Raw genomic sequence first — 24,241 nt, 5'->3', positions numbered from 1 at the left:
TGCAAGATCCATCCTCAGTCACAGGAACTCGGTTTTCATTTTCAGATGTGTTGCCCTATCTCTATCAGAAAGGTGTAGAACACACCACATCTCTCTATAAGTTCATCAGTTTGGCTAAGGGTCACACAGAAGCTTCAATGTCTCCTCCCTCACTGACTGTAACACATTTCCCTTGCACTGACAAATGGAACGCTGGCCTCACCACAACCACTCACCATCCTACAACAAACAGCTTTTCCCTAACTCTCTGACCACCTCCCATGATTTGTCTCAGCTTCTCTCCACAGGCTTCTCTTTTACCCAAAAAATGCTACCTGCTGTCCTTGTGAACATCTTTCATGGTTTGTTTCTTCAGTTTACACTCTCCTCCTGCAGTAAGTTTTTAATTCTTGCCTCATCAGCTCACAATGACAGCTTCCAACATACCTGTTGTATTTTCAGTGTGTACCTGTCACATGTCCGTGATTTGGAAGAATAAAATCAAAAATTATCAACACAGACATATTCCAGAAATGGACTCCTTAAATCTTTTTCACTATGAAAACTGCAGTGAAAGTTGCAGTTCCTATCCTATTAGTGTCCAAAACATTGCATATATTGCACATTGATATAGTCCTCCCCACTAACCATAGTCAATAAGTTTACATTCAGAAAGTCTGGCATTTTACATTTCTTATTTCAATTCTGAACAGCAGGAACCAATTCTTTAGCTCTAGCTATGCAACTTAACCCATTAATTGGGAGATATTTCCATCTTCTAAGCACTAAAGTACTACAAAAATTCAGCCAGCAGGACAGGTATCCAAACTTCAGCATAACTCTGCATTCACATATTTGCTTGTCCTTATTTGATACCTTTCATTCCCATAGTATGTAGGCTTTGAGTACTGTTCTGTGATATTAAGCAATTCCATCAACATCCTAGCCAAGTCTGAGTAAATACGAAGCATTTTACCTGTACAATCACTTGTTCTATGACACTATTTGAGCTCTTACCTTAGTAAAATTATTCAAGTGACCTAGTTTTCTCATATTTGACACGCCTTGTAATTTGGCCACATTTTGGAGAATCTCTCTCATATTATCACAAGGGTCTGCAAAAGAAAAGAGGCTATTAACAGATACAGTAAAAGAAAAATAAAAAAGAAGAAAAATTTAAACAAGCATTCAACATAGAATTTCATATATATAATAGGTGCCCTCCTGGTCCCAGTTAGGGATGCAGGGCACTTTTGCTCCAAGAAGCACCAATCTGATTTATGCCAGGGACCAAAAACAGCATACCTGAGTTCCGTAGAATAAATGCTAAAGGCTATGGAAGAGAGACACTCCTACATTAAAGTAGATTTTAATCAGTATCTTAGATTTGCAGTTGGCAAATCCATTTAGTGTCTGAAATGACAATCCCTATATCTTGTAAGTGAATAGCTTTATCTTTAATCCCCCTGCAATTTAAAGACAAAGTAAACTGAAATACAGAAGTTAAAATATAGCATGTTACTGGCACACCATATTATTCCTTTTTTTTTTCCCTCCAGACAAAGGGTTGCTGGGATTTTGGAAAGATGAGACCTCCTTTCTGCTCTCCACATTAATTGCTTTTTACAATGATGCTTTAAATAGAGCGCTAGCCTTTCCAGTGAAATAGGAAGTGAACTACAAGGTAAACAAAAGGCTTAAAAATGTCTTCTTTCTTCTTAAAGGTCCACCATCCCAACAAAAGCAGACAAGCAAGAAAACGCCACTCACAAATCACTATTCACACACCAACTAGTGACCCTGCATTCTGCTAGAAAACAGAAAACCAGTACCATAAGAAGAGACACTCTTGTCCCACTTTTGGAATTAAGGTAGGAATTGAGGCAGCACAGAGTGGGGCTGGGCCCAGGCATTTGCACAGGGAGCTACTGTAACAGACACTGTAATAAGTTCTGTACCTAGTGGTACTGTGACAGGGCAGTTTTAAAGGGGATGTATTTGATGCAAGATTCTCATGGAGGTTTAGATTAGACACTTAAGATAGGTATCAGCAGTTTGAGATAAATGACAAACCAAGGGTATCCTGAAGACATAAACTATTGAAAGTAATACATTACCAAAAAAAAAAAAAAAAAAAAACAAAAAAAAAAAAAAAAAAAAAAAAAAAAAAACCAAACACAAACAAACAAAAAAAACCTGTATTACATAAAATGAAGTCTTTAGAATAAGACTGAACACCAGATATCTAAAAAGCAGCAAAGAGAGAGCTTTTGTGTGTGGTGTTCCACACTAACTTCAGTAAGAAAAACTTGCCTCCTACTGCAGAATGGAACAGCTACAGCTGAGTTTGTGGAATATATAGTCTTTTACCTTCCTGTTCTTTGTAAAAGTGTGTTTGTGTATTTTTCTCTATACAAAGGAAATCAAGCACTGGAGATGTAAGGAAAGCATCATCTTCTCTACCTCTCTACAAACCATGCTTTTACATCACTTCCTGTACTTTAAAAACTTAAACAAATTTAGAAAACAAACATAAGTAGCAATCTTGCTAGGATATATCCAGAATGTGTTTGGACAGACAAGACGTGTATTTGCACCATCATCAGGAATCAAGACATTATTTAAAATGATGACACTTACAGGTAGGCAACCCAATTATAGTGTACAAACCTCTTAACTCACTGCAGTCAATGAAGATTTTGTCTATCAGCCAATGAAATCAAATGCCATCAGTTTGATTAGCTCCTAGATGCCTACTCAAGAGTAAGATATTCAATTTTATTGACTCTGGTGTTTATAATGAAACTTCAGTTCATGTAGAGACATGCTGCTGTCACCATACAATGCTGTCACCATATAATTCTGGTAATTTTCAAACAAAGGATCAGTGAGATTTTGGGAAGACAAGATAAATTCTTAAACATGGGTATCAATTTCCATCAAGACTACCTTGATGAGAAAGATCCTATTCCACAAATCTACTCACAGCACACATGAAGTCAACCATCAGATGCACAAGTATCTACACAGCTATCTAGCACTGCTGCGCAGGATGCACAGTAAAACCAGACATCTAATAACTTTGAATTTAAATTGGAGTATGTGTAGGGACCACTTTGCATCCCTATGAAAAAAGAAAAAAAATCTTTGATATGATTACAGAAATTAGAGGCAGTGAGAATTTTACTGGATCTATACAAGGTTTAGGACTCCTCTGCACGATTTGCTTCTCCAGGGCTTAACTAAATTTAACTATCATGAGATAGTTTGGACTGGAAAGGACCTTAAAAATCACCTAGACCAAATCCCATTTCCATGGGCAGGGATTCTTTCACTAGACCAGGTTGCTCAGAGCCCCATCTAACCTGGCCTTGAACATTTTCAGGGATGGGGCGCACTGAAAACAAGTTTGGATTAGCTATGGCACTACAAATAGTTTGCATCATATAGCCCCTTAATTTTAAGGCAACATAACAGAAGAGGAGGATAACTTCCTCATAATCTGGTCTCTTTGAAAATACAGTCTGGCTCATATCTATGCTTTGGTGTGCCTCAGGTAATGTGTGGGAATTTCCCTGGCTCACACTTTTGGACCTGTTATGCCACAAGAAAGATTCCAGGTGAGCAGTTTTAGAGCAACATAACTTCCCAAAATGACTGAAAGCATTATTTGAATTTTGACACTGCAGATGGCTACATATTCCCAATAAGCCCCTACAAAAACTAAGCTCGCCGTGTGGACAGGAAAGACCATGGAACTAGCCCGGAAAACCTCTTGTGCAATGGACATTCTTATTCCACTATCTGATAAAGCTGGCATTAACTCAGAAGTGCCTGTGTTGTCCTGTGGAAAAAGGCAGTCGGTTTGGGTGTGAAGAAATAACGACACGATGATGCCACAATTTCCCATTTAACAATTCTGTAGGAAGGACAGATCTGTATAATAAGGGCACCTAAATAAAATGTATACTAAAACCATTTTCCTCCTTTTTGCATGAAAAACTGCAGGTACAGCAACATTTTCCTCACTGTGTTCTCTTTCAGTTGAGGAAAAACTCATTTTTAGAAACTGAAAAGTTTGAGAAAAGACATGTTTGTGGTGCTTAGCAGGGCTAAGTCAGGTATTTCTCAGAATCTTTATTAGCAGCTAAGTAATTTGAAGCAAACTGGGGACTCCACAGCAAAGGCTACAAAACCGTGAGAAAACTCTGAACATCACAGACATTTCCACTACTGAACTGATAATAAAACAAAAGGAGCTGGAAGCCATGGTACAACAGCAAAGCCATGATGTAGTTACCATCACAGAAACGTGGTGGGATGACTCACAGAGCTGGAGCATTGCACTCGATGGCTACAAGCTCTTCAGAAGAGACAAGAGAGGGAGAAGAGGTGGAGGGGTGACCCTTTATATTAAGGAGGCTTTTGATGCCAAGGGTATTGAAACTAAGGAAGATGGAGTTGAATGCCTATGGGTAAGAATTAAGGGGAAGGCCAACGAGGCTGACATCCTACTGGGAGTCTGTTATTGTCCACCCCCAGGAAGAAGAGGTGGACAACTTACTCTATAAGCAACTAGAGAATGTTTCAGGATCACCAACCCTTGTTCTTGTAGGCAACTTCAACCTGCCAGACATTTGTTGGGAACTTAATACAGCAGAAAAGAGGCAGTCCAGGAAGTTTTTAAGAGTGTGTGGAGGGTAACTTCTCATCACAGCTGGAAAATGAGCCCACCAGGGGAGGGACTATGTTAGACCTGTTGTTCACAAATAGAGATGGGCTGGTGGGAGATGTGGTGGTTGGAGGACGACTGGGGCAGAGTGATCATGAAATTACAGAGTTCTCAATAATTGGTGAAACCAGGAGGTACATCAATAAGACTCTCACACTGGACTTCCGGAGGACAGACTTTGGCCTGTTTAGGAGACTAATTCTGAGAGTTCCTTGGGAAGCATCCCTTAAAAACAAAAGAGTCCAGGAAAAGTGGGTGTGCTTCGAAACAGAGATCTTGAGTGCACAGGAACAGACTGTCCCTGTGCGCCAAAAGATGACAAGGCAAACGTACAGCCTGGATGGGTAAGGAGGTTTTGAAAGAACTTAAGAATAAAAAGAGGATGTATCATCTTTGGAAGGAGGGTCAGGTTTCTCAGGAAGCATTTAAGTGGGTTGCTAGGGTATGCAGGAAAAAATTAGGGAGGCTGAAGCTCAGTTTGAACTTAATTTGGCAACTTCTGTGAAGGATAATAGAAAAATGTTTTTATAAATGTATTAATGGTAAAAGGAAGTGTAAGACCAATCTTCGTTCTCTACTGGATGCAGGAGGGAACTTAGTAACAACAGATGAGGAGAAGCAGAGGTGCTTAACACCTTCTTTGCCTCAGTTTTAGTAGGAAGATGGCTTGTCCTCAGGCAAACTGTCCTCTTGGGCTGGTAGATAGTGTTAAGGAGCAGAATGGTTCCCCTGTTATCCAGGAGGACGCAGTCAGAACTGCTGAGCCACTTGGATGTTCATAAATCCATGGGCCCATTTGGGATCTATCCCAGGGTGATGAGGGAGCTGGCAGATGAGCTTGTGAAGCCACTCTCTATCATTTACCAACAGCCTTGGGTCACTGGTGAGGTTCTGGATGACTGGAAGCTGGTCAATGTGATGCCCATTCACAAAAAGGGTGGGAAGGCGGATCCTCGTAATTATAGGCCATTTACCCTGACCTCAGTACCAGTAAGGTGATGGAGCAGTTTATACTGAGTGTCATCACACATCACTTACAGTATGGCCAGAGTATCACACCTAGCCAGCATGAACTGGGTCTGAACCCTCAGCACAGGTTTAGGAGGGGTAGGTCATGTTTGACCAGTCTGGTGTCCTTTTATGACCAGGTGACCTGCCTGGGGGATGCAAAAAAGGCTGTGGATGTTGTCTATTTGGATTTCAGCAAGGCCTTTGACACTGTATCCCACAGCATACCCCTGGAAAAGCTGGCAGCCCGGGGCTTGGACAGGAGCACTCTTTGCTGGGTTAGGAACTGGCTGGACGGCCGGGCCCAGAGAGTGGTGGTGAATGGTGCTGCATCCAGCTGGGGACAGTCACCAGTGGTGTCCCTCAGGGGCGTGTGCTGGGGCCAGTTCTGTTCAATATTTTTATTGACAACATGGATGAGAGTATTGAGTTGTTCATTATTAAATTTGCAGATGACACTAAGCTGGGAACATGTGTCAATCTCTTGGAAGGTAGGAGGGCTCTGCAGAGAGACCCAGAACAACTGGATGGATGGGCAGAATCCACTAAGATGACGTTTATTAAGCCCAAGTGCTGAGTCCTCCATTTTGGCCACAGTGACCCCCTGCAATGTTACAGGCTGGGGACAGTGTGGCTGGACAGTGCCCGGGCAGAAAGGGACCTGGGGGTACTGGTGACAGCAGCTGAACATGAGCCAGCAGTGTGCCCAGGTGGCCAAGAAGGCCAAGGGCATCCTGCTCTGGATCACAAATAGTATGTCCAGCAGGAGCAGGGAGGTCATTTTTCCCCTGTACTCTGCACTGGTGAGGCCACACCTTGAGTGCTGTGTCCAGTTCTGGCCCATCAGTTTAGGAAGGACATTGAGATGCTTGAGCATGTCCAGAGGAGGCAACAAGGCTGGAGAGGGGCTTGGAACACAAGCCTGCAAGGAACAACTGAGGGAGCTGGAGAAAAGGAGACTTAGAGGTGACCTTATCATTCTCTACAACCTCCTGAAAGGTGGTTGTAGTCAAGTGGGGATCAGTCTCCTCACCAGGCAGCAACTGACAGAACAAGAGGACACAGTCTTAAGCTGCACCAAGGGAAATAGAGGTTGGATATTAGGAAAAAGTTTGTTACAGAGAGGGTGATTAAGTACTGGAATGGTTTGCCTGCAGAAGTGGCGAAGTCACCATCCCTGCATGTATTTAAAAAGGCATTTGGTGCCATGGTCTAGTTGAGGTATTAGGGTCAGGTTGGACTTGATCTTAAAAGTTTTTTCCAACTCAGTGATTCTGTGTGAAATTTTGTGTAAATATAAATAGAGCAAGATAGCTGTCTCACTCTTCAATCCTATCAAAACCAATACCACTGCAAAAAAATGACAGTAAAGAAAAAGACCTTCTCACAGTATATCACCTCAGAAGGAACTTAAATAACAGAAGCCTTATTGATCAAATATTGTCAGGTTGAAGTTCTTGTTTTGAACTTCAGAAGAACCTTCTCACAAAAAAGTATCCTACAAAAAATTTAACAAAATAACTGTGACATACTAACTTCACTGAAAGACTGGCTATCTTTTTCCTTCTTCTGAAAATGCATCATAATTTACAAAGAAGTACAAAATTTATATTACTCAAGTGTGACTAATTTTTAGTAAAAGTAAACCCAGTAAGGAAGGTAGATGGGCCTAAGAAAACTTCACATCACAGATGTAAAAGAATTTAAACAAACCAATATGACTTCACAAGTGGCAATTCAGTCTTTTGCTGGTCTGTCTTTCATATTTAAATGGGCTTGGAAAGAGACTAAATATATTCTGGATTCTAAAAACTAAGCCATGTGGCTTTCCTGTAATCACAGATCAGAGCCAGCGCTGTCTATCTTCCTGTCATGAAATTGTACAAAGGCACTATAAAATACTGAGTAATGTAGAAATAGCAAAAAGTACAGTGCAAAATCACAGACTCACCTTCCAAAGAAACATCACAGCCCTAACATTTCATTGTCAAGTCATTAAAAGTTCATCTTGGTGTTGACAAAGACTTTTTTATTATTGTTGTTTGGTTTTCTGCTTGTTTGGGTTTGTTGAGGGTGGGGTTTTTTTTGTTTGTTTTGGGAGTGGGGTTGTGGAGGGAGAAGAAGGGGCTGTTGTTGGTGTTTCACAGACTGACAAAATTGGAAGGGAGACACAAGAATTACTGACTAACTCTTTGGTAAATGGCTCATACAGGGATTGAACTCAAAACCCTAGTGTTATTAGCACCATGCTCTAGCCCATTAAGTTAACTGGTGTTGTATATGTTGCTTTAAGAACCCCAGCCCATATCACTACTGTAGAGATTTCTTAGCTCTTACTCTTTAGCTTCTCAGAAGTTCCTGTTTTGTGACTAAAACAAATAACCAAAAAGAGAAGCTACAAAGCTACTTATTATTTTAAGACCCCCCTCAAAAGTGTATTCTCTCCCAACTCACTTCACTTATTACTGATATGCTGACTCTTATTGGGAGAAATTTCTTCAACAAAATAGTTGTCAAGCACTGGAACAAGCTACCCAGGGAAGCAGTTGAGTCACCACCCCTGGAGGTAATTAAAAGATGCACAGACATGGCACTTAGGGACAGAGTTTAGTGATGAACTTGGCAATGTCAGGTTTACGGCTGGACTCCATGATCAAGGGTCTATTCCAACCAAAACAATTCTATGATCTCCAGCTGGCCCACAGCAACAACCAAGTATCTTCACATTCTTTCCCATGGTGCTTCTGAGGGTGGAGCTGTGCAAAATGACTAAACTAATCTTGCAGCTTTCTTCTGCCAAGAGATGCACAACCCCTTCCCTTACTTTCCTTCCCTCTCCTGTCCCACCCTTATTCTTTACACTACTTCAGCACTCATCTTCAAATTCACAATAAAATTATCCTGCCAAGTATCTCAGTAGAATCCTTCTCTTGTTCTGACTACGCTAGTTCTCTACTGAATTACTGACTCAAACTGAGTACTCAATTCTTACAAAATCCACTCAGTAGCTGCACCACTGAGCCATTCACAGGTAGAGTGGTGGAAGGAAACATACCTGTTCCACATGACACTCAGTAGGAAAAAAGTCACCTTTGGTTTTTTTTAACCTGGACTTTAACTGGCAAGTTTTCCCACTTATTGTACACAAAGTCACTTCACTCAAATGTCATCTAGAAATTTGTTGATACAAACAAAAATTGCAAGTCAGCCCACTTGTGTCCTGCAGCAACAGCTCATCATTATTCTCATTTTCTCTGTATGCTTTTTGTTGGACAGCAGAAACTTTGAAGAAGTAGTAGTATTGTTCTTTTTACTTCTGTTACACTAAACACAGTTTCTCATCCACAATTCTTTGCAGTAACACCCTGTACTTAAAATTATAATCTTTAGCACAGAGCAAAGCTGGAAGCTTCTTCCAACCTCTAGCCTAAGAACTCCATGATTCTCTATGCCTGACTAATATACAAATGCTGTATGTTAAAAATCTCCAATGTTGTGTTGTTTTTAAACTCTCATGATCTTTTAAGGCTTGACTCATTTTTTCACCCCTTCAGGACTGTGACACTGTTTTTCCCCAGTGAGAACCATGATGCATTCTGACAGATCCCATTCTCCAGAGAGAAAGAACATGACAGAAGTCCCGCGACGCAAAACAGCCAGTGCTCCATCTAATGCAGGGATGAAACAGGACCGGCAATAGTTATATTAGCACAAGTGACGACTCCTTTTGCCTGACAGATTTAGCAGTATTGTTTGACCACATTCAGTATGCTAGAAACATGACAATTTGCTGTTCGGTTATGCAGATGTGAATGGAAAAGAAAAAAACAAAGAATGGTAGGCTTTAGCACACAAATTATTCAGTAACTCTGAAGTCAGGCATGAGTTAAACTGAGCAGTGTGTATTAATTGCATCACATGGTAGGTGCTAAAACAGTACACAGTACTGTATGCAGCAGCCAAAGTATATATATACAGTAACTCTCAAGTGAGAGACTGCACTAGAAGCCCATGCTACACCTACTAGCATCATTAGGCCAAAAAGTGAAATAAAAGGTTAAATACTTCTAAATACTTCCTTTAAAGAAGGGAGCTGTACTTCACTACTGTCAAGCATCTTACCATTGACTAAGAATACGAGAGGTATCTTCCTCTTACTGAAAGAATCACAGTTATGATTGGTTAGTGCAAAATTCTGATGAACCTCTGATACATTTCTACATTTATTAGATTTTTTTAAGTGTAAATGCCATGCAATTGCACATTGTTAAGCTGTTCTTAGTAGCTCATTAAAGTACATGCTGCCAAAATGAAGGAAGTTGAGTGAAATACACCAACTAGAAACATTAATGCACTGTTCTCCACTTTCACTGAAACACCAATGAGTTATCAGTCATTAAAAGCAGTGAAACATTAGAAATCAGTTACTCAGAGATGCCTGTGTAAGACTATATGGTAAGTAATCAGGCTCCTAAAACACATTTTAATCAAGACTTTTAATAATGAAATGAGACATCAATGTTAAAGTTATATTCTACCATTATCAACTTGTTGCAGAAAAAGAATAAATCAGGACAATTGTGCAATCTTCCTGATATTAAAGTATTCTTTAATAAGCACATGAACACTTACATTCAATGTGTGATTCTCAAAAACACAGTTAGACATGTTTAGGCTGAAGGTATGTCTCAATTTATAGCGTAAAAACATAAAAACCTGTCTGTTTGTAGTATCAAGTTAATGTAGTTATGCTGAAAAATGTACTGAATACTAAGATGGATAGATATCTTCTATGATCATAGTTAAAATTCTGCTATTGCACTTGAAGCCATAAGATGGGAAATAATATCAAGGTTTTGCCAAAGAATACTTGAAAATTTTAGATTTAAAAAATCCACACGCATATCAAGTTTTAACAATTAACAGTAACCCCTTCAAAAGTACCTATGACTAAAAGAGTGATTCAGAATGTACCTAGAGATTTATTCCGTTTGATTCCCACAGCTTTCAGGGGGAACCATACAAAGAGCACTTTATTTTGAACATAGGTAAATTCCAATAACTCATGTTCATGAAAGCAGAAAGCAAACAAAAACTAAGAACTCAGACTGTTTTCACTCTTATTGCTTAAGAAAGCTATGAATATATGAAACTGGCTCACTAATATGGAAAAAAAGTACGCATCCTCTCTTCCAGGGCAGTCAGCAAAGAAAGTCACAAAACTATTCTTCCTACATCACTCAGAGAGAAATTAACCAACACATACAAAAATGCCTATGAACTAGAAATCAGTGGAAAGGACAACATATTCAAGGCAGGATCCAGGAATCACTAGAACTTCAGATAAATAGGAAACCATATATCGGCATTGCTTTGGTGCATGTGCGCTTCTTAAAACTAGTAAGTAAAATTTAAATGCCTATTGTGATTGTACCGACTTCTCTTTTGCATATCTGCATCAATGTTGTGAATTAAAGGACTTGTTTGTTTGTTTTTTAATTTTAATATTCCTAAGTACATATAAAGGTGGCAGGAAATAAACAGTCTGGTGTTGCAGTCAGCTTGAAGAGAAGTTCCAAAATGGACCACTTTCCAAAACGTTGTCTTATAATATTATTTCTAACCAAGACACTGAGATTATACCTGTAGAAAAGCCATTCTTACATCCTCGGAATTATGTTAATTATTCCTAATGTGTGATCTTGTACAGCAGCTTTGTAAACAGCACTGCTTTACTGCTAAAACTTGTAAAAAATGAGTTTCATAGCTGAAATATTAAGAGTTTTCCCAAGACAGAAAAAGAAAACTGAAGGACCATTCCAAAGGATAACCACAAGGCTGACCTGAAAATTAATTACATCTAGTTTTTGACAAACAAACTATCCTTTAAATGCTTTATAGCAATACAAAATCTAGTATCCTGCATATGCTTGCTCAAAGATCAATTATGAAAATAGTATTATATAGTATTACTTAAAACTACTGAGGACCAAGGCATATAAAAAAACCCAATTATTAAAAAAACCCTTGTCTATTCATAGAGAGAATATGTTTAATTTAGTCCTCCATTTAAATTTACAGTTATATCCTCAACTCCCAGGAAGACATTATGTTGATAAAAAAAATCATAGCAATAATTCTTGATACATATTGAGTCTTTGTGAATTACAAACTCATTCCCAGTTCCCCTGCCTCTCACCTCTCAAAAAATCCCACCACACTGTCATCTCCCTGCGCTATAAGATACGCAACTATAACTACTGCATATTATCATGACTAAAACCAAACTGGTATAATAGTCTCTTAAAATTTCTATCATGATCACTTAATAATACACACATATAAATTATTTTGGGATACAGTTACATTCGGTAAGATCTTACTCTAAACTTCCAAAAAAGCTCAGACATTTAAAAGACAAAGAAAAAAAAAGAGACAAAAAACAGAGTGTCAAAATGCTGGAGGCTGGCGAACATTCCATAACTGTGTGACTATGCATTTGTTTGCCCTGTTGTTCTGCTCTCTTCTCTGCAACAATTATCAACTACTGCCAAGGTTGGAGTGACCCAGTACAACTGTTCTTATGGTCAAGAGCCAGTAAAAGCCTTTCCCAGATTTACAAAAATGCTTATGTCAGTACACAAATCAAATTAATACTTCCCAGAACATCAACCACGATTCTGAATGGAGAATATATATGTATTGTAACGGTTTAGAAAATGATCTTCCATTCTTCCAACCCATCTTCTTCTTTTCTGCCACCATTTTTAGATGTAGAAATAACACGATGGTCGTAATTTTCAGTTGTTTTAACAAAATGCTGTGCCCTTCTGACATCTTGTAACTAGTATTTGGAGAGTGGACCAGGCAAATCTGCTTTCAAAACCACTCGAGAATTTTGATCACATATTTTTTCCTTAGAGTGTCAAAGTGAAATATGATCCTATTCTAAGATTATTTTCTCAATTAGCATTCTGATTCTTCTCTGCATCATTTTAGTATGTTCAAGAACCTGAAAGCATAAATGTTATATGGCTCTTACTAATAAACTCAAAGCTGTCAGGAAGTAGCCACTGTCCCCAGAAATATCCTGTTACACAGGGTATCATGTAAGAAGTCCATCAACATTAGCGGACACAGGATCACCCAGTCTGCCAATCAAGACATGAAGGGCAATTTGCATGACATGGAAACACCAAAGTAGTAACATACTCAAACTCAAACATTAGCACAGGGACACAACTGTAAGTCACAAGTGACACACAAACAGCATTGACTGCAGCAGGAAACACTTAAACTGTGGTAAAAGTCATGTGCTAATTTCCCCATCCTAAAATGCTAAACCAGAAGATTTCAAAACAGTGCTGATTGATGATATTTGTGAGCTTTATTCCCTTGTACCGAGGAATAGGACGTGCCCTTGTGTCACAAAGGTAATATAGTCACTTTGCTGTGACCATTCAAGACTTCTACTCTTTCTCCTGAAAAAGGACAGGAAGTGTCAGTCATATTTATAGATTTCATGAGATCTAAATACAATTCTCTGAAGACAGAAGACACCTAATCTGTTGGTCAATCTCAACTTAGAAAAACCTATCCCACTGAAGTTACAGACTAAGCTGAAAACTGAGCTGCAAAATGCCACATTTATAGAAACAGCAAGATTTTTTTCTATTTCATTTTTCGTACTTCATGAAAAAACCTCAGAAGTCTACCCACGACACACACATATGGTTTGCATAAAGAAGGAGATGAACACATTCTAAATTCTCAAGATATGAGGCTGCTCAAACTGAATTCTGACTTCACTGATGCTCAGGAGGTAACAAAGGAATAAGATTAGTTACAGATTTAATAATTTGTTTTTAAACAAGTAATTTCCAGGCAACAGCTGTTCTTGAGAGTTCTCCATTTTTATGAAGTAATTATTTTTAAATATATGTGTTTATTTATAGTCTGTGTACACTTCAAGCAGAAAACCAATCTTCTCTGCAGCTAAAATAAGCCAATCAAAGCCCCTGTGTTGTTCACCATATACCTTTACATGAAGAGATTAATAAAATTATTCTTTGTTACACTTACAATTAGTGTGTATTCTTCCATTAATTGAGGCCATATTGTTTTGCTTTAAATACCTTACTCTACGCATAAATATCTCCTACCAATCATTCTACAGTCTCAAATCAACAGAGGTAGTTCATTTCACAACGAACACTTATGCAAATAGGGCACAGAGATGTACTTACTTCATTTCAGCCAAACAACTGCTAACTCACAGGAGCCATTTCATAGATGGCTAGTATCAGTCATATTTACCATTTTGCCACCCTTTTTCTCTTGGACTTAAAAGTTACTGGTTAGTGAAAGTATAATTTATAAACAGCATGATGGTTCTCTAACCATTTCTCCAACTGAAATAGAATTAAAAATTTTAATTTTGCATCTCAGACAATAAGCACACTTCTAGTAAACAAGCAAATAAATAAATGAATAAATAATCTTCAAACTACATTTCTGAAATGTTGCAGGAGCAATCACCTAAGTGAATTTTCAGATGTACCAAACCCGTGATAGTAAATAGCGGTTTAACTAAAAGGAGCTTAGAGAAGTCTAGTGAAGAACAAAACCAGTAAATTCAGGAAAAAATCTCCCCTTTTAGAAAACATTCATAAAGGCTATCACTCAGATTAATTTTTTAATGAGCAACATTGATTCAAAGGCTATTGCTGTTCAGGTAGAACTTAGGTGAAGAGATTTCTTCATTATATTTATTTACCCAAACTTATGCAGGCCACCACTGAAAGCCAGAAAGCTTCAAGTACGTGCTAGTAAAATTCAGTCACATAACTAAAAACTATAACTGTAACCATTTTTTTTTCTGTTCTTTGAGATTGGGTTTTGTGTTTAGTTTGATTTTTCTTTCACTACTTTTTCTCAGTTACACATCTTTACTAGTGTTCCTCCTTTACATCAGATGCAAAGATTTGATGAATACACTTTTCACTAACATGTTCTGAGGTTTTGCTTCCAAAATTTTCCATCATCACACCAGATGATAGGCAAATGAAGAAAAGTAATTTCTGCAACATATACAAATATACCAACATTACAGACTCTTAAACTAGAATAGATACATTTTATTGTGACAGTTACAAGTGCTCCAGTTAAAAATTTGACAAATATCAGCCAGCACTAGTGTATAACTGCTGTGTTATGTCACCTACGCTTCTGTATCAGAACTGTTCACAGGAGCACTGCTCAGCGTGCAAATTCATCTGCGCTACTGTATAAGCATCTGCCTGCCTGCATTCAGGTAAAACACCTCCAAAGAAAAGCAAACTTCTTACTTTATCTGATCTTTTGTGTAGTTATCTAAGCCTCAAGACACATGCTCTTGTCTTAGTTGCAAGAAAGTAGTTAGTGTTAGAAGTAGATGACTTGTGCCATTTACTGTTTTTAAAAAGAAATCCCAGAAAGAGTTTCTATTTGTATAAAAGTTGAGAAAAACTTACCTGATTTTTCAGTACCTTTCCCGAAATCAGTAACAATTTCAACATCAGTTCTTAAGCTGTCCTGCAAAGCTCTTAAGCATTGCTCTTTTATGCAGTGTCTGAGTTTGTACAGATATTAAGAGTAGGAAAACTGCGATCTTAACTATGATTATTTCACTTCTTTCCAGTTTAAAGAAAAATAACTGTACCTGATGCTAAACATGTCTTCTATGTTATTAGGGTAAAACTCCTGAGATTGCTAGGTAACTAGTAAAGTACAGATGAAGGTCATCAGCTTGGGAAAGCAATGCATTTCTTTATGGACAGAAGATGGTTGACACAGCTTCCTTGTTTACTGTATTTATAATGAGAAGTGTGCTCCTTTACACAGCACCTACACTCGACAGCCTTTAACAGAAGAAAATGCTGAAACTTAGCATTGCTCTCATCTCTAAGTGGGATGCTGGGAAGCAACAAAAAAAGCCTGAACAAGGTTTATGACAAAGACTTGAACATAGCAAGAAGGCAGCGGGAGATTTTGATATTTCAGCACTCGGGGAGGAAGGAAGCATGTTTAAGACAGTTGTGAAAACACAGCATTGCTTAAATAGCTAAGAAGTGTTCGGAGTGGTATATTGATACTGATCCAAATCACAGAATAATCTCTTGTAATAAAAAGTACAAGATCTTAGAATGGTCATTTTATTCTCTGACCACAGCAGCAAGAACAAAGAACCCACACACAAACACAAATTTAGAGGTGCTGTACACAAAACTTTTAAGACAGATACGAGTGCAGATCTTCAAAGACATGGTAGTACCCAATTCCCAGAGAAATCTTAATAACAGATAAGCAAGCTATATGATTTTAAAGTCGTCTTCTGCTAAAATTCCTCCTTCATTAAAAATATTGTTCCTGTTTTGAAGAAATGGAAAGTAGAAATACTAAGCACACACCATCTTAGTAGTTCTGAGAAGTCTTAAGATTATAAAAGCAGTGCTTAGGAAGCAAAGCTAAAGGTACAAAAGTGCTATTATTCTAACTGGGACAATGCACTATACAATTCCAAAACAACGGTGAACTAAAGCATAAGTACAAGCACAAGTGCAGACAGGAAAGTTAAGTGTAGGACTTAATTCTGAAGTGCATGTATTCAGCACTTTAACTCTCTTATTTTAAAAGCTATCAAAAGCTTGTAGATTGTCAAATAGTTAGCAGGCCACCATCATTGATCACTTTCTCTTTGCTCTCCTTATACTAAAAAAACTTCAACATAGAAGAATAATGCAGCATAACATTTCTTGGTCAGCACAGTAAGAGGTCTCTCCAACCGTTTTTGCCCCATTGTTGGATACTTAGTGCCTCAGGAAACTGAATAAAAAATGTTACTAATTACCTTCTTACTACTGTTACAGATTCACAAACAAGGGAGCAAAAACCAGGCATTGCTTTGTGTGACCTGCTCAAGCACAACATCCTGCTATAGCTAGCCATGAAAATGATGGCACACGGCAAAATAAGGGTGAAAAATGTCCACATATTTTGATTATTTAGCTATTTTAAAAACACTGTTTCTATGGTGTGGTGGAGCCCCACTTTTCCACATTTTCAAGCCAGGCTCCATTTCCCACAAGGACACAAAGAACCACCTAGAGGCTTTCTTCAACAGACTTGCCATTAGAGTGGAAGAACTGCCTCTGAGCCATCAAAAAGTATGCACCAGCTGCCATCTCTGCAGTGGTTTCCCTACTGCCACGCTGCAAGCAATCCAAAAGAGTTTTTTTCTCCTTCCCCCACTACTCAAGCTTTCAGTATCAGATGTGTGCTCTGTTCCTCCCTGCTCCTTCCACACTGATGAAGGAAGCTGGAAACAGTATGGTCATCAAATCTCATGCTGATTTTGGAAACAAAATTCATCCAGCCTTCTTTAACTATCCCACAAATAACCCTTAAAAATGCCCGACATTTCTGTGGGCTGTAAACTGCAAATAGCATCCCGAGATGTTTGCTCTGCATGCAACGCATTATGATTTACCATGTGGGAACATGGAGTCAAATACTACACAGTTTAAATTTATGCAAGCACAGTAAGAAAACTAACACCATTTAGACCTCATGAAGTTAAATGGAACTCCTTTATATTTTATTATTACCTACATTGCAGGAGGAAATGGCATTGCAGGAGGAAATGAAGGGAAAAAAAAGGAAAAAGAGTATTTTCTCAGATAACACTAGTCAATTTTGTGATATCAGTCTCAGGTAGAAAAATAATAACCCGTTTTCTCAGCTCCTGCTTTGTTCATGTATGTCCTGTGTTAGAAGACTCAACATCTACAAAATAGAGAGAATTGGCTGTACAAGAAAAGTTGATAAACCAAAGTAGAATCTTGTAATGCATGTTTTTGAATAATAAATGAAAGTCCTAATGCTTGGGATAGGTACATTTCAGTTGCTTAAAGAGTACACTATCAGCAAGTAAGACTGTTACCTTCAAAAAGGAGGAAATGAACACATACAGACACGACCAGCACTCTACTCACTCTAGTACACAGTCGGCAGCCCTGCACTGGTAAGCAAACAAGCTCTGAAAAGTTCCTAATAGCCAGTGCAACCTCTAAGCTACAGGATTCCAAGAAAATAGGGATCCCTCGAAGGCAGATAAGCCTGACTACAGATAATGAGCCATGAAACTCCTCTCAACTAGCCAAGTTCCAAACTACTTAGGCCTTCGAGACCCAAGGACAACAGCTGAAATTCCAACAAAGGAAGAGGTGCTGGTCACCCACCAGGATAAAGTGATTCAGTTACAGAGGTGACCAAAGAATCACAGAATGGCTTGGGTTGAGAAGGACGTTTCAAGGTCACCTAGTCCAACCTCCCTGCAAAAATTTAGGAGCAAATTAAGTGTGGATTACACACACCTTTAATAATGCCCAGAGCTCCAGGAGATATATATGCTTCTGTGATTCAGCTTTGAAAGCCCGTAAAACAGTCAGAAACAAAGAAAAGGTGCACAATATCTGTATTATGGTTATATATACAACCATGGTCAAAGTCAGTGGAAAAATTCCTACCAAATGCAGTAATCTGGTTGCTACCTCCAATTGTCATTTCTGGCCTTAGGAAGTTACGAGCTTGATTTCAGTAGTCTAATTAAACCAATCTCTCTCATCCCACTGCTAATTCCTTCCAGATGACTGCAGTGGGAGTTGTACTGGTGGTGAGTCTGTCCTCCTTTTCCTTTTCTATTCTGAGCAGGTAATATAACACATGGCCAAAACATGAGTGCTCTAAATCCCAATTATTAATTGCAATTTTGTAATCAACAGAATACATGACATATGATCTTAAGTAGACAAAAGCAATGAGTCTGCCCTGTATGTGCACCATTTTTTCTTACTATACCAACATTATCTACAAAAATGCTTATCCTGGGGACAATTTTACCAGAGTCGATCAGCCTTTCAGCAAAGTGCTATTCTTAAAAAAGATTTATCTGAATTCCTTTATAAGATGGGCAGGGCTGAGTGGCTCAGAAACAAATTAAATACAAAAATCTCGAAACAAACAAACAAACACACACACATAAAAGAAACAGCAAACCAACCAACCAACCAACCAAAGAAACCTCAAAACAACAACAACAACAACAACAAACCCCAACCAAACAAAAAAGCATACAAAAACCTCCTAAAGAACCAACCCCCCACCAAAAAAAGTTAAAAAAAAAAAAAAAGCAAACCACATACTTACTTTGCATTATCATCTTTAAGCAGGCTAATAAGTGTAAACAGAAAGCTCACACATATCTACACAAACACACAAAATGCAGCATCCACCATCATACAAAATGGCTTTCATAAACACAATGTAACATTTTTTAAAAGGCAAAGCACAAAGGAACTCCAAAAAGTAAATCTAGAATAGCAATCATGGTAAAAATTTGTAAAAAGCTTGGTGTCTCCTGGGAAAACATGAGCAACCCTATAACTACAGGACCAGAGAAAAGAGCAAACCAAACACAGACAGAGAAATGTAGATCACTCTGCAGGCAGCAAGGCACTTCTCAAGCCTTACTGCTCAAAAGGCCAGGAAGAAGCAGAACTTAAAGCAGCACAAACTGGAGCACTCTCTCCACATCTATTATTTGTTTTGAAACTCTAATAACAGCACTGGCCTCTTGCATGGAAAGTGTAGTCACTATACAGTCCACAGGTATGGACAAGTAAAGGTCTAACCTGTATGCTAAGTCATGCCATTACTAACAGGAACCTACTCAAAGTAAGTCAGTGCCAACCAACATAATTTCTTGTGTTTGTAACAAAGAGGCCCCTGTAACTAAAAGCATATGGCTAAGGCTCTGTTTATGGTGATTCTCTACTTTGCCCAAATCAGATATTTCACATTAATCAACACAAAGTTCAGTTGCACCAGGAAACAAAAAACATTAGAACATTCTTTTAAGCTAATGCAAACGTGAGTCCTGTGGAAAACTATGTGATCTGCACAAGACAGTGAATCAAAACATTGTGCTGTTAGTACCAAATTAGGGTGACAAAATATTTAAAATAATTGCTTACATAACTATTGTAACAGCTGGAAAAACAAATATTCCTTGTGTTCACCGTGGAAATCAAGTTATCATCTAGCTTAGTTAACATCTTTCTGAGACTTTTAAGCTTCTTACTTTTGTTTCCTCTTTAAAATGCAGTTAATATCTACCACGGATATACGGTGCTATACGGTTACTGATCTGTAGTTTTTATAGCAAAAAAAACCAAAACCGTTGTGGTTTTGACATCTAAATTTAAAGCAGCTTCTTATTTGATTTCTCCAATGAAAATTTCTTTTGTTAATAGAGGACATATTGCCACAGTGCAAAATACCTTTTTGATTTTAAAGAAATGAAAATGCATATTAAAAATGTGGCTTGCATCTTACTTAAGAGCCTCTTTTACAACACGATACAGGTGAAGTAGTTGTACTGCTACTACTGCAGGACTCTTGGAATCAGCAGGCAGCTGAAAACACTTCAGGGCAAAAATCAATATGAGAATGATAGTCACCCATCAGATTCTGATTAGAAGATTTCAAACAGACCACATCTCAAAATTACCAGTCCAGCATTTAAATTTTGTGTATTGATCCTTCATCTCAAAACATTTCAATATGCTATAGAACATAAAAGAATTATTAAACCCTTTCATTAAAATCCTAATTTTGCAGATTTCATGAACAGTTAACATTGCTTACAGTAATAACTTTGTCATGTGCTTAAACTGTTAAGACCTTTGTTCCACATTTTGCTGATGAAAGTTTCACTTGTTTTAATTTTAAAAGACAGCATTTCTCTAAAGCAATCATGTCTGTTGGGAGATAGAATAAGAAGAGTCTGTTTCTTTAAACTGAGGAAAACCCAGCAGTTCTCCTGGTTATTAAAACATACTTGTAAATACGATATGTATACACAGAGAAAACTTGCACGCCACGATAAAACTGCTTAATAAAATAATTCCAAACACAGCTTACTTTGTGGGAAAAGAGACGTAGAGAAAGTATGATGCAGTGTCAACAATTCCAAGCTGAAAACACTACTTTTACTGCTGGTATTTTTACTTCCTTTCCATTTCACAGGCCACTTTTATCTCATTGATTCTGTCATTTTCCTGCCTACTTCCCCATAAAATGGATCTATTCACTGTAATAGCCGTTCTGGATCTCCTGAAGCAGAACAGTTACACATCAGCACCAACTTCATTCCCTTCCCATTCCAGAATCCCCTGTCCCACGAAATATCACTGCTTCTAGAGCAATAACATTCCAGTTTGCTTTTTGAATTTTACTCATCTCTTTGAGAGGAACTAACCCTTACCTCAGTACTCAGCAAGGCAAGGTCACACTTTGTATCCTATACATGTGGGTAGGGAACAAGTACCTGTTTGTCTGAGACAAAACTTAGCGTGTAGCAGATATCAGCGTGGCTTCCTTCTTTTTGACCGGCCCCCCCGCCCCAGCCCCCCACCACAGACACATCTGAGAGCAGGGGAGGATGTTTGGAGCAATTTAACAAGCGAAGGGGAGATGAGTGGCTGCTAGTCTTGGAGCAAGAGGCTCAGGACAAGCCGGCCTAGGGCAGGCAAGGATACACGCAAAAGGGATGGAGCCAGGAGCAGCGGCCGCTGCCGAGGTGCTGCTCGGCACGATCGGCCGGAGGGTCGGGCACTGCGAACGACCCCGCCTGCGAGCAACAGGGGCTTCAAGGGCAGCCCCGGCGGCGGCCGAGCCGCCTCAGCACGCCCGGCGGGGAGAAGGGAGCCCCGAGGCCCGGAGCGGCCCGGGCACGGCCCCGGCGCGGCCCCGCGGTGCCCGGGGAGCGGCTCCCACCGCGGGCGGCTCCGCTCAGCCCCCGGCGGCGGCCCCGGCCCCGCGCCCGCCCCACGGCACCACCAGGCCGCTCCGCTCCGCCGCGCCCCCCGCTCGCCTCGGGCGGCCCCCCCGCCCCGCCCGTACCTCGGCTGAGATCGAGGGACACGTTCTCCTCGCCGCTGTCGTTCCGACCTGCGGGGACGAGGGGAGAGAGGCGCGTTAGACGGGCGGGGAGGAAGGAGCCGGGAGCGGGGGGGAGAAAGGGAGGAGAGGAGGGGGGGACGGCGGCGGGCCCCGTGGCGGTGCGGGCGCCGGCGGGGCGGCCCGCGGGACGCTCCTCACCTCGGATGCGGAGGTGCCTCAGCGAGCGGGCGCGGAGCGTCGCCGCCATGTTTGCGGCCCCGCAGCCACAACACCGGAAACCTCGCCCGCTCTCGCGAGGGGAGGCGCGCGGGGCCGCCGGCGCGAAGGGCGCCCCCCCCCGGCGCCTCCCCCCTCACGGCGGGCGCGGGAGCGGCGGGACACCGGGGGTTACTCTGCCCCCGCCCCGTTTTGTTTGGTTTTGTTTTTTTTTTCCTTGTTGTTTTGGTGTTGGGTTTTTTGTTGTTGTTGTTGTTTGTTTGTTTGTTTGTTTGTTTTTGGTTGGTTGGTTGGTTTTGTTTCTGTTGTATTTTTGTTTGTTTTTTTCTTTGTTTCTTTCGGGGTTTGCCCGCCCGGTCTCTCGGCCTTGTGACGAGGTGGTAATTCACGTGGGTGCGGCGTGACCGTGGGCTCTGTACGCCGGATGTTTTCTGCTTTTTAAAGCGTGAAGTAATTAAAAACAGGAAAAAAGTAATAGCTTTTCGTGGCTTGTTTGGTTCGTGCGCAGCGGGCCTCTCTGTAGGCTCAAATGCTGATCTACTTAACTGCTTTTACATTTGTGAAACTTACTTAATAAATGCATATATTAAAAAAAACCAAAAACCCAAACCCACAACAAACAAACAAAACAAAACAACCCCCACCCAATTTGGTAAAGAAGCCCTACTACAAGAAACCATGCTCTGACACTCACCGGCTCCTGTTTAGGGAGAAGTTTAAATTTGCAGGGAGCCGCCCACAGCACGCCCCGCTGCCACGGTCAGACACGGACGAGGCGAGTCCTTGCACTCTGACACCCCAAATTCCCTCCACCAAATCCACCAAATAATTATAAAGTTGGTGTCTGGAAGTAGGCAGCCATATAAAAGTACCTTTGTAAGGTTAGATAACTGTTTTCCTGACTTCTAGTCAAGCATTTTCCACTCTGAATTTTCCCCCTTCTCTTGAGGCCTTTCAATTCAGATCCAGCATTAGTTACAAAAATTTGGTGGTTTTAAATATTCATGATATTTAAGTTTCATCTCAAGTTTTTAACACTTACTAGTGCACTTCTAAAACATTAGTACTTATTTAGAATAAAATAATTATTTGATAAGACAGAGTGGAAAAACTTTTTGGCTTATCAGTTAATGCCAGACATAGAAGAATCTTGCTGTATCAAGTATACTTAATTTAAAATATGATTTTCAAAAAATTCTGCATCATGATTTTTGCTTGCTAAATATGAAACTAACGTTTTGGAGGAACCAAAGATTCTGAAAATTAAAAGCTCTAAACAATAAAATCTTGTCTGTCCATAACACAGGAACAGGTCAAACTTCCTTGGGCGGTTTCATCAATATGACTCAGGGCTGTCATTTAGGATTTCATGTCCAGGATTTCACATCCATTTCATGTTCATGAACCCTTGACCTCCTGAAAATGCCAAATTAATTGCTGCTGGTGGTAGTAATGCTGCATCCTCTTTACTACACATTCTGCTGTTATCTAATTATTTTTACATAACTTTGGCTCACCACTAAACATTGGCCCAGTCTGGATTGGATTTGAACTTCTAATCTCTATGTAAAGTGCTTTGGACACTCATGCTAAATGCTGCTGCCATTCAGCACTTGCTTCTTCTCCAAGAGATACAAAGTCTGGGAGACATGAGGTGTCTCAAGAGAACCCAAACGTATTTCAACAAGGAAGAATAAGAAAGGAGTAAAGTTTTAATCCCAGATTTTGCAGCTTTTTTCCTGCAGACACCCTTTAATAATCAAAATATTACATTTATCTTGAATGGCTTCAGTTTCCTGTGTCTTTTTCACCCTAATTATATTTGGATTCTGCAGGCAAAATTGAGGTTGTCTCTGATAATGACACATAAAAGAATGTCGTAATGTCAGTTATAAGTGCTAATACACAAGGCTGTGTTAAAAGAAGTTCAAGGTATAATTAGTATTTTCCACAACTGGAAAAAATAAAAAGGAAATGGAACATTAGATTTTTAATTTTTCATTATGGTGAAATGGAAACAGTAAGAATGCATTAACTGTAACTACCACTTAGATCCCCTCAAAAGAAACAAGCAAACAAACAAAGCAAAACAAACAAACAATAAAACCAATACCCCATACTTAAGGCTGCAAGGGGAATCGGGACGTTAAAATGTTGTGGTCATCCACTGGCATGAGAAGTTGTCACCCTAGGAGAGTAGAGGACATTTTTGGATCTGTTTTTTTTTTCTAGTCTTCACTCAAATGTGGGGAAAGAGTCACAGAAGTTTATTTAAAAATTCTTAACGGTTTCTTACCTGTCCAT

The 24,241-nt window shown here is 39.6% G+C and overlaps 1 protein-coding gene across 2 annotated transcripts in view; it reads right to left on the bottom strand.

Moving 5' to 3' along the window:
- Positions 1-22,559, bottom strand: part of RICTOR (RPTOR independent companion of MTOR complex 2) — a 78,405-nt gene extending 55,846 nt beyond the window's left edge. For both annotated transcript variants that reach the window (XM_083883475.1, XM_083883476.1), the window contains exons 1-3: positions 21,920-22,559; positions 21,722-21,769; positions 997-1,094 (exon numbers count right to left, since the gene is read on the bottom strand). In XM_083883475.1, coding sequence (XP_083739601.1) covers positions 997-1,094; positions 21,722-21,769; positions 21,920-21,968 — 195 coding nt within the window. In that variant the 5' untranslated portion in view covers positions 21,969-22,559. The remainder of the gene's footprint in view (positions 1-996; positions 1,095-21,721; positions 21,770-21,919) is intronic.
- Between the last annotated feature and the right edge of the window lie 1,682 nt (positions 22,560-24,241).

Source organism: Zosterops lateralis (assembly GCF_965231275.1).
Source record: "Zosterops lateralis genome assembly, chromosome: Z".
NCBI classification, from domain to species: Eukaryota; Metazoa; Chordata; class Aves; order Passeriformes; family Zosteropidae; genus Zosterops; species Zosterops lateralis.
This window is presented reverse-complemented; position numbering and strand designations above follow the sequence as displayed.